General features: G+C 35.3%; 1 protein-coding gene across 1 annotated transcript; it reads right to left on the minus strand.

The window, feature by feature from the left end:
• Positions 1-3,874: 3,874 nt before the first annotated feature.
• LOC129454093 (SLAM family member 9-like) lies at positions 3,875-5,603 on the minus strand. The gene is made up of 3 exons (XM_055218583.2): positions 5,255-5,603; positions 4,518-4,793; positions 3,875-4,035 (listed from the first exon to the last, which is right to left on the minus strand). Exons 1-3 carry the CDS (start codon positions 5,601-5,603, stop codon positions 3,875-3,877), a joined length of 786 nt encoding a protein of 261 aa, XP_055074558.2.
• Positions 5,604-11,810: the final 6,207 nt, after the last annotated feature.

Raw genomic sequence — 11,810 nt, forward strand, 5'->3', positions numbered from 1 at the left:
AGTAGTTACCGTCCAGAAGCGGCATGATCCTGCCGATCGTCGCATAACGTAATAATTAAAAAACATTGAGAATATTACATAAATTGTTTAATGTTTTATTTAGATTTTCAACTGATTTTGTTCTGGGCCATTTACCTGATAATTTTATCGCTTTAACATAACCACTGTTGAACAAATATACAACTAATAACACATTTTAAATAACAAATAGGCTATCACATATAAAGAAAAATAGGCATAACATAAAAAGAAACATAATCTGATGATTTATTTCAATTTCACAAAAATGCATGCACATAACTGAGCTTAATTTGACCTCACAAAGATGTTAATGATGCTCATACAAAAATACTGCAGGAATTGGAAAACACAAACTTTTCTACACATAAATATGCCAGAGCCCTTTGTGATTTCTAGAAGATTAATTGAACCTTGCTAACAGTGGCAGTTCTAGACAAATTTCACTAGGGGGGCCAAGGAGGGGCCAGTGTTTTACCAGAGGGGCACATAAAAAATGGCAAGAAATTATATTTAAAGATAATAGGGGTGGTTACAGGAATTAGTTTAAGACAGGACGAGGCCTTATAGTTTAATTAGGAAATATAACTAGTTTTAACAAACATGCCTTACTAAAAACATTACTTGTGTGCATTTTGAAGCAAAACAAAAGCCACTGGTGTATTTTAAGATATGGCATTAAAAGTTGTTTTCAGTTTGGACAGCTCTTACATTTATTTTAGTCTAGGAATAATCCCTTTTCGGGAAACTGCCCTGTAAACGTTATTTTACTTTACAATCATATAAATATTTATTTAATACAAGAGTGAGGGGAGCTTGGCTCTTTTCTAAAGCCCCCCAACCGATAATCATGCGAGCCTACTCAATAAACTTTATGAAATGCAAACTTTTATAAAGACAAACGTTTGTTTTAGTTTACATATAAACACACATTGCTAGACAGTTACAATCTAATTAGTATTTAAAATAATATTTATTTTAAATTGTAAACATTTTTATAAGTAACATTTAATTATATTTCTCCAATTGTATGCACGTATATGTAAGAGCATAATAACAGCGCTTTTTACAATGTGTAAACTTTAAAAAGTTAGCGAGATGTTGGTTTTACCGGTTGTTGATGAGTAACAGCTGTGAATGATCACAACGTACTTAAGCAGTCACGTCACAGGAGAACAAGTGAACAGTGTCCCAATGTCAAGTCAGCTAGAGTCCTTACCAGTGCCCAAACCTGCATACACATAGGTTTCTCAATTCCAAGAACGCAAAGAACGGACTTGCGTCCTCGTGGAGATCAAAGTTGCCGGGCGACCTCGGAAGAACGAACTCAGAAGGTTGCGAGAACAAAGAACGCACTTATGAGAATTGAGATGTGTGCGATCTTCCTGTTGGTCACCTGACCTCCGCCATTGTTTTGCCGCAATGACTTCTGGGGCGTGAAGCGATTTCAGCGCGCAAGGCCCTGTCCCAAATGGCGCACTTCATGTGGACTTTCGGTCTCGTGGCCTTAAAGGGATACAAGGCAGCATTTTTATGTTAATAAATCATCTTCGTACGTCGGTATATGGTTAAATGACTCATTACATGACGAATGAAGACTCTCTCGCCCGCCCCTACCGTCTGTAGGAAGAATACCCCACTTGCAAGTTTGCTGTATCCGACCCGGTGTCCTTCAGTCTCGTATAGTCTCAGATATAGAACGCATTTACTCCCAGACACTAGGGGGAGCTAGTAGAGAAATAATACTCAGACTTGCCTTGTGTGCCTTTAAATTGCGCGTGCTCGCTTAGTCTACGAGTACGTAGGGTGTCCCATCTGTCATTTTTACGCTTTGAAGTGTGCTCATCAGCGCCTCCTTTGCCCCCTTGATGTGGCGAAGCCCGCACTGCAGCAGGCTTCGCACACTTTACCAACCCATAAGTCCTTGCGAAAGAGCAATAAGACCAATCAGACGACGGTAGGGAGGAGCTCACACTGACGGGCAACTTCTCTACCTATTTCCAGTGTGACGCTCGAGTCCATTGCATCCACGTGGACTCTCATTAAGGGTCCCTAAAGTCTGGACTACGTGATGTCATCAAAGTGTGGACTCTGAGGAGGACCACAAGTCCGGAGTGTGCCATTTGGGACAGGACCCAAGTCTGCATTCGATGCATCCTCAATATCAAGAACACATCCGTGTATTTTCATGCGTCCTCTGTACTTGCGTTCTTGAGAATTGGAATGAACTTCGACTGTTAATGATGACGTAGAGCAAGGACACGAGAACGCAAGATCGCTGAAGAACGCATATTAAGAAACAGTCATTCTCAACATCGGGAGATTGGGAACAAATTCGCCGAGCATCACCCGCAGCCGGTTACAGTGATTGGGTGCGCCCCTCTAATTTGCCCGTGTAGAACGATGCGTCGCATTAGTTCCACTTTTGGCGCTCGCGTGTTAAATCTAAATAAATTTATACTTTTTTATTTGGTCAAAACAGGGTGGCCAGGGACATGTCTACAGAGGCACGGGCCACCCTTGGCCTCCGTGTAGAACCGCCACTGCTTCTGATCTCTCAAATGTCGCAGAGGCGAAGCTTCGCAGCACTATGTGTTCAGAAATATTTCTGCATCACTTATCATGCGGGGTAAACATTAACTGCTGCTTCACGTCAGAAACTTTAACAGCACCCTGCAGACTCTTATTCTGCCTGACAGAAAAAATCCAGGCCGTGGTTTGGCCAATCAGATGAAAGGGGCGTTTTAGTGCCGACCACTGCTGTAAATTAAATATAGAAACCATGAACTGACTTTTATACCACAAATAAAAAATGAAAAATTGAGCCGTAATCTAGTTTTTCGTTTGTTAAATAAAACGGAAAAATAAAACACGAGCCATTTTTCCTTTCTCGTTATTTGATTTCAGATTAGATTTCAAATGACCAAAAGATACACGGACCGGGTCATTCTGTCTTTATGTGAACGAAGGTGGTGGTGTTGGTGTCCCGGGTGGTGGTGTCCCTTGCCTGCGTGCTGTGGCATTTACCCCGTTTTATCCATATTCACTGTTTTGTTTTGCCCCGTGTGTGTGTTCACGTGGATGATTTCTTTTGTATGGATTTCCCTCCGCTCTTGTGACTCCTTTCTCCTCCACCAGTAAGCCTCAGCAGCAATTATAACTTGCTCCCCTTCCCTAGTATGAATGTGTTCTAAAGCAGTGGTTTTCAAACTGGGGGGCCGCGAGATGGTGCCAGGGGGCCCCCCAGTTTTATGACATTTTATGAAATACATTAATTTATCATGAAGTTTGTGTATTTAAACCTAAAAAAATAAGGCTACTAACCAAAAGCACTACTTTTGTATAATTCAATGTGTTTTTTATTAAAATGTTGAGTTTTAGAACAGTTTTTTGTCACAAATTTTCTTTGGGGGGCCGCGAAGGAATGCACCGTACACAAGGGGGGCCGCACACTGAAAAAGTTTGGGAACCACTGTTCTAAAGTGTGTTTTTATTATTGAAATAAAGTGTTGTCTTTCTCTTAAATTGAACTTGTACCTGGATGCCCTTATATGTATTAAGAATATCACAATTAGAAAATAACTAAAAGTATTCTCTGGGTGAAAGTCCCAGGGTGGTGTAGTAAGTGTTCTTGGGGTAGGTTCTCTTTAAAACTGACCTCCCATATTTGGTCTTTTTGTATCGCCACAATTATGATAATTTAATTACATTAATAATGTAATACTTATTACATTATGTGCTACATTACATTATTGATTGCTACAACATATGCAATATATTAAAATATATTACAGTGAAAAGTCAAAGATAGTGGAAATTTCTTTTTAAATTATGTTTATTATTAAACTACAATTTCTTAGTGATGGTCTGATGGTGTCTTTGATCTTTTCTTCTGCGCATCTCCACCAGAGTTGCTGTAAATGTCATAAACCAGAACAGTAACAGTAGCCACACCCACCAGAGTAGAGATGACCAATCGGATCACAGCTTCAGGTCCATTACAACAGCAAACACAACCTGAGGAAATAAAATTAACAAGAACATGATTTACCAGCGTTTTATGTGAAAAGAAAAAAAAACAATCTTGTCCAGATCATCTTGGCCAAATATCCAACCATAGTGACTACTCAACCTATCAGAACAAAACATGAATCTGTCTGTCTTATTAACCCACAACATGACTGCAGGTGAAACAAACACTGCTATATCTCTGCACCACAATACTACAAATAATAAAAACCCATGAAGGCATGTGTAAGACTGACTCTTCTGACACTTCTGCGGGCAGACCCTTTCAAAACTGTTTCAAACTTCAGACCATCAAAGTTTCTTTTTTGATATTACTGTGACAAGCACATTATTTAAATTAACATTCATGAAATACATTATTTACCGTATCACATTAAAACATATGATATTATTTACATTAGTCCGAATTCATAAGTCATAATATTTTAATAAGTGGGAACAAATTAACTCATAAAAAACTCACACCGTACCTGAACACGTCTGACAGAGATCAGTATTGAGATGTTGAGTTTGATTACTGATGGGATTGTTCACCACACAGCTGTAAGAATCATCCAGACACTTCAGATGAAGAGAGATGCTGCTGATGTTGAGATCAGACACACTGATGCTGGACAATAAACTGTTTCCTTTGTACCAGGACAGACTCACATCTGTCACATTCATTACTGAACACTCAAAGACACAAGATGCTCTTTCTGATGATGAAGAGTTTTGTGTGGTGATAACAGGAACGGGCAGACGAGCTGGAAAACATTTAAGAATAAACAAAAATTAAGAGAGTTTATTATCAATATAAAGCAAGAGACATTATTAATATGAATGACTGTATGATAGTTAATATATCAACTAAAGCAATAAGCCCTAAGAAGGGATTTAAGGATTACAGTGAATATAAAACAAATAAGAGATGATGTTAAACACAACACAGAGCAGCTTCACAGAGATTATTGATTTTATTATATGGTTTATCATATAGCTGACAATGATTCATTAAAGCACCACAGCAATAACAATGTAAAGATATTCATAAACATATAAGCAGTGTAGATCGTCAGAGGGAGAATGACTGAAAAACAATGCATTATTACTAATATCATGAGATCACTACAATCATTTACAAAAACCACCAATCATAATCTAAAAACTATCAGTTTTATATACTAAAATATATAATCGAAAGGGCAAACAATAAATCTTTACTCACCATAAACAATAACATTGAATCTGTATGAGATCTCTGTAGCGCTGGTGATGATTACTCGATAAAGTCCAGTGTGTTGAGTTGTGATGTTTGTGATGATGAGATCTCCAGTCAGATTATTCACCTGCAGTCTGTCTCTGAATCTCCCATCAAAAACATTAGCATATATTGTTGTCTTATTAGCTGCTTTATTGAATCTAACAAGAGACTCATTAGTTACAACAAACATCCACTGTATCACATCATCTCTCAGTATTTCAGTAATATTACTGGGTAGAGTAACAGAATCTCCCTCCATCACTGACACTGACTTCACTTCATCACCAAACACACCCGAAGAACACAAACACATTCACTGTCACACCAAAGCTTATCAAAGTTTTTAAATAAAGTTTGATCTTTTCATTTTTTAACAAATTGGGAAATGTGAGCTTTGGAGGAAATGTTTTTTACATCTACATTACATCTGATCATCTTACAGAAACCTTTATTTAAAGTGACTTTAAGTGCTTTCGTGATTAAGATTCAAGAGTTTTATTGTCACAGGATACATTATGTTGCACAATACAATAAAATCCTTACTCTGTGAAAACAATAGCAGCCTACAAAATATGAAAAATAAGAACACAAACTACAAAGGTACACAAAATTAACTACAGAAAATTACAAAAAGCTTTAACAGCATTAAAAAGAAGAAATCTTTGAATTCACACTTACATGTGTACTGACATAATACAAACAGAAACCGACAGAAAAACGAATCTTTTCTACCTGTCAAATATAAAAAGCTGCTTGTTTTAACTATAAATCCATTTACTCATAACAGAGTATTAAAACAAATAATATTTGATGAATATTTACAGTATGTCTCAAAAGTGCTCACTTTTGTGACATACTTTAGATTGTGTAAGACAGGGCAGTGCACAGACATTTTGAAGGGCAGTGGCCCAAACCAAAAATGGGACACAATTTATATGGTTTTAACAAAATATTATAAATGATGTGTTATAGATTAGTATCAAATAAGAGAAGTGATTATAATGGAAAATATAGTTAATAACAAGAATTTAAGTGTGACAAACTGCTTAATATTCTATAGGATTTATATGCTAGAGCTTTGAATTCATGTTTGCAATGTTGAACTGTCTTTTCAGCCTCCCTTTCAACTCTGTCTTCTTTTTTTTGAAAACATGTTTTTTTATATATATTTTTGTCTACAAAGTGTGCCAACAACAGCTTTGGTGTTATTTATATTAGCTTTCATCGGGTACATTCCTTTGGTTAGACAATCACTGTAATTCTAAGAATGTGCATATTTTGTCGTTACTTACTTGCTAAGTTGTTAGCACTTTTAGAAGACCGAGAGCAAATCATTACCGACAGAATTACAAAAACATAGGCTACGGAAGCCGAGAGGTCATCCATATTTTTATTTTTGCTTGCTTGTTTTCTTGTGATCACGACTAATTTCTTGTGATCTCAACATAACAAAAGTTGTTTTCTTATGATTACGACTTAATTTTCTCATGATCTCGAGATAACAACAGTTGTTTTCTCGTTATCCTGACATGATAAATCAAATGACATAATGTAACGTCCTTTCCATAATATTTAGTTTATTTTGAAGTAGACTGCTGATGAGCCTATGAGTTGGGGTCTTTGCCGTTTCCACACGTGTAGCTAATTGCTGATAAACCTAATAAATAAATGAAGTTGGATGTTTGATGTTCGTGAATTTAGGGACCATCTCTAAAGTAATAATGTACACGTCACGTTTCTATATTCAATAGTATTTAACAGTTTATTTTAATAACTATCAAAAATCTAAAAAGTGTTCATTAGTTGACAACCACATGAACACTTTACAGTTGGTTTTGTGACTGATTGTTGACTTTAAGTCATTCAATTTAAATGCATGTTAAAGTAGAAACGTATATATTAGTTACTTTAAACACAGTCCGTAAATTCACCACTATCAAATTGTCAATTATTGACAAATCTATTTCATCTTGAGCGAATCCCTGATCCAAGTAAAATCTCATTTGTTCATCCATGCTAATTTAGCAAAATATGATTTTGCTGTCTACAAACAAAACAACACATTCTATTGAGTACACGTAAGCTTTACAGTTTTTTACGTTTGCTATGACACTTTTTTCAATACTTTTGGCAAGTTTTCTAAACTCTTAACGCACCAACACACCTAAAACACACAACTGGCAAAATAGTTAATTTTATCCTCAAAATCACACATTGTAAACTAAACTCTCACACTTTTTACAAAAACACTGTAAACATGTTTCAGAATCAACTACTATACCAGATCACCAACACATGTTCTCTTCCAACAAAAACATTTAGTCAATCATAACACAATGTCATGAAAAACACAAACATAAGGTGGAAAAACAAAAACTGCATAAGTTTATGTGTAAATCTGTCCTTATAGACTGTAGTAGATTATAGACTATAGATTATAGTTTTTTTGAAAACTTTTTTTATATTTTTGTTTAGTTGGGTTTAGTAAATGCATGTATTATGATTGTTTTGCTGCAGCAATTCAAGACAAAAATAGATCATCCATCTTAGAGTACGTTACCTAACCCTAACCCTAACAAAAAAAGTAGACATAATTGCTGCAGTAAAGAACTTACAGTAGGCTATTTACGACATTACTGCAAGATATTCAATATTACTTCCATTTACAGTAAAAAAGTAAAAACAAACAAATACAAACAGAAAAAGCCACTGAAGAATAAAGCAAAAAAGAAAAGCTCATCATCTAATCTATTGTGTTTCTATTTGGCCACATGTTCTCATTCACATTACACCTGATTTTTCTCTGGCAAGGCATCTTGTGAAGAACCTTTTGCCATGTCTTATCCACCTCTGACAGTGTTCAAGTGTGATGTCTGGGAATGCACCATCTATTGCATCCAGGTGGGACTAGAGAAAAACCTCTCCCTTGTCCTGGTGGTCTTCCTCTGGCTCGTGCAGACATATATCTTATTTTTGTGTTGCTCATATTGTTCCTTTTCCACACAAGATCAACCTATAGAGGCCCTCCTTTACTCTATTGTATACCATATAGGCATGCAATTGAAAGAACCTGAGTGTGTTTCCAAGGTGGGAATCAGCTGTGATTTATATATTTGCATTGGTACAATAAATTGTTTTTCAATCCCAATGGAATAAAATACAGGGGATATATTTATGTTTCAATTCATCATATAAACAGCTGTTTACTTTGACTATAAGTGAGGTTTAGCACATGATGTTATCTGTTTTGACATGCTGTGTGAAAGCATTTGTAAATTTGACATTTAAAATCTACTGTTTTGGTCTTGTTTGAGCTTGTCTGTAAAAGAAGTTAAAGCATCTTAAATTTGTGTTAATTGTATGCATTTTGTGTTAAACCAACAAGAAATGTGTTAATAGTATAGCTTACATAGGTGGATGTAGTGCTAACTGTGTTAAGAGTTTAGAAAATGTGCCAAACGTATTGAAAAAAGTGTCATAGCAATTGTAAAAAACTGTAATCACATCACAAGAATACAATTTTTGTTATGTCGCGATCACAAGAAAACAACTGTTGTTATCTTGAGATAACGAGAAAATTAAGTCGTGATCACGAGAACACAAGCAAGCAAAAATAAATATAGTACACAAACTCTCACGGCTTCAAACTACCAAATTACTAATTCAGCAGCTCAACAACTGAGGAAATGTAATGAATCTACTTGTTAATAAACTGTCGTCTCCACCACTGTTCAAAGAGTGGACACAGATTGAGAGATGCTGGGGAGCTGGCGGGAAATCACGAAGTGGATTCAGGGGTGCAAACTTGTCACCTTTCGGTGAAATTCGCCGTTTTGTGATACAAAATAGGTCATTCTTGTGATTCGTCTTGATCCGATGAGTTCTTGAAAATGAGGGGTGAGGGGGGTCTGCGACATGGTAGCAGTAAATTCAATTATGAAAATCATGTCCAGCTATTGTGGTAACGATGTCAAATTACTAGCCAGTTTGGCGGGTTAGGTTTTACAATTTATAGCCACCTCATTTGCTGCCGAAGTTTAAGCAGTCTGCAGATTGAGTGCACATACTTAACTCGTAGTATTTTCTCATTTGAGGTTACGCGCCCACGTCACGTTGCTGTGCGCGTGGTCATAAAGCTTAACATTTGTTCAACCGCAGTTTTAAGTTAAGTTATTTTAAGCCGTTGACAACAGTGCTATATGCGCTATATATCTGTTTCTGTTTAAGAGGAGCGTGCAAGCCGCGTATCCGCTTATATAAGAGCGCTTGTGTCTTGTCACCTTTTTCACCTCTGATGAGTTTGCACCCCTGGGATTACAAGAAACAGTGTTTCTTTAGACAACCGGTAACAGAATTTGACTGGGGTTGACGGTTGGTGAGAGGGGCACCTCAGCCTATTAGGGCAGAGGGGCAGTGGCTCTAGCCACCGGGCCAACCCCCTATGCACGGCACTGAGTGTAAGATCATAGATATCCAAACTGGATTTCATGATAATATCTGAGTTTTTACATGAGAATTAAATCAAGGTCATCTGTAACACTTTACAATTTGTTAACAATTAGTATAGCTAACATGAACTGTCAATGAACAATATTTCTACAGCATTTATTAATCTTACATTATGTTAATTTCTGCATTTACTAATTTAACATTTTATACATTTTAAAAATTAAATGTTAACTGTTCACATTAGTTAATGCATGATAAACTAACATGAATAACCGTGTTGACATTAATTAACACTACAAAAAATAAAAATAAATGCTACAAATATTGCTCATTATTATATTTAAGTTAATTAATCAATTTAATAATATTGACAAATACAACATTGTAAGTGTTTTCAGTGCACCTTGAGACTAAAATAAAACATCATAACTCATATAACTGTAATAAAAAAAGATTTTAAAGTTACAATCTTTCTGTAATACGCCCTCAGGATAATACCTGTATTTATATGAGAATTAAATCAAGTGAATCTTTTATAACTTACCGACCAGAGAAGTGAAGCAGAAAGAGAGAAAAACAAACATGAGAAACATTTTCTTCAACAAATTAAATGAAATAACAACACAACAACAATCTGACAGTGTTGTGATGTAAAGTCAGGTACCGAAACTCTGTTAATATTGTATATGATGTTAAAGCAGTCGTCTCATAGACTCCCACCAGATGAATTAACCACAAGCTCTCTTAACCCCACCCTTAAAAATGTTTTACTGATCTCTATCCGCAAAACACAAGCCATGTTTATTTATATAGCATATTATATACATGCTTATTCAAAGAGCTTCATAAAGAGAAAATAGGGAGAATAGTTGTAGTTGTTAAATGCAAAAAGATGGTTTTTAAAGTCTTGTTTGGATACTAAGCAAACTTATTTGTTTATTGCTTTAATATGACTACATATCAATACATGTAAACTATGAGACCATGTTACCTACAGAGATATTTCAAACCCACTGACATTCAAACAGATCATTATATTGAAAACCAGCCCTGCTTTAAACCTGGAAGTCAACACGCATGCTCAGACAGACCTCACAAACTGATGTTGTGTTCATCTCTATACAACTTTACTAGACATCACAACACTGTCAGATTGTTGTTGTGTTGTTATTTCAGACATCTGAACTGTTGAAGAAAATGTTTCTCATGTTTGTTTTTCTCTCTTTCTGCTTCACTTCTCTGGTTGGTAAGTTATAAATGTTTTTAAAATATTTATTTTTGTCTGAAGATGCACTTAATTTGATTTTCATAAAAACAGGTATTATCCAGTGGGCGTATTACAGAAAGATTGTAACTTTCAAATCTTAACTGTTTGTTAATCATGGATATTTCAGAAGCATCCTTCATTATTAAAAACAGTTATCTTGATGGGATCATTTTCATGATGAATACAGTATACACTTGATTCAGCATCTATTTCTTCTAATGTCTCTATCAAATGTTGAAATACAGTATCCTAGATTCTCATTTTTGTAAGTTACATTTGCTAAATGTTTGATTGTAAGGTAACTCACAGATGGTGTGCAGCGCATTGGCACTAAATGAACAATAAAAAGACTATGATTACAATGAATTTAAAAAATAATTTTCTGCCTCATTGAAATATAAAGGACAATTATTTTGTTAAATGTACAGCAGCTGCTCAGGCATTGTTGGTTGCTTCTTAACAGACCTGAGAGTTGATGAGATAAGATTTGGTGAGAAAAGAGGAGAATCCTAAATCAACTTAAGCTTTGCCTCTGTAATATGAATTTGCGAACAATATTAATTTAACACATCATACCTTAAATTAAGACCTAAGATACGTTTCTGTAATACACCCCTTGAAATCTAATTTGGATGTCTATAAACTTACATAATCTAAATATTCATTTTATTCTCTATTGAATTTTTTATAGATTTAAAGTTCAAATAAGAACCTTAATTTCTTTATATTTGAAGGTAAAATGTTTTTTGTCTCCTAAGATTTGTTATTATTTAGGTAAAAGTCAAATTAACTTTAATTCTGTAA

Source organism: Misgurnus anguillicaudatus, chromosome 23 (assembly GCF_027580225.2).
Source record: "Misgurnus anguillicaudatus chromosome 23, ASM2758022v2, whole genome shotgun sequence".
NCBI classification, from domain to species: domain Eukaryota; kingdom Metazoa; phylum Chordata; class Actinopteri; order Cypriniformes; family Cobitidae; genus Misgurnus; species Misgurnus anguillicaudatus.

What these genes read in the sequence shown, in the direction of transcription:
- LOC129454093 (XM_055218583.2), bottom strand. Translation starts at nt 5,603, where the DNA reads ATGTGTTTGTGTTCTTCGGGTGTGTTTGGTGATGAAGTGAAGTCAGTG. An exon ending in ATTCAATGTTATTGTTTATG is followed by an intron (nt 4,794 to 5,254) that starts GTGAGTAAAGAT and finishes AATGTTTTCCAG; the next exon opens with CTCGTCTGCCCGTTCCTGTT. An exon ending in TCTCTGTCAGACGTGTTCAG is followed by an intron (nt 4,036 to 4,517) that starts GTACGGTGTGAG and finishes TTATTTCCTCAG; the next exon opens with GTTGTGTTTGCTGTTGTAAT.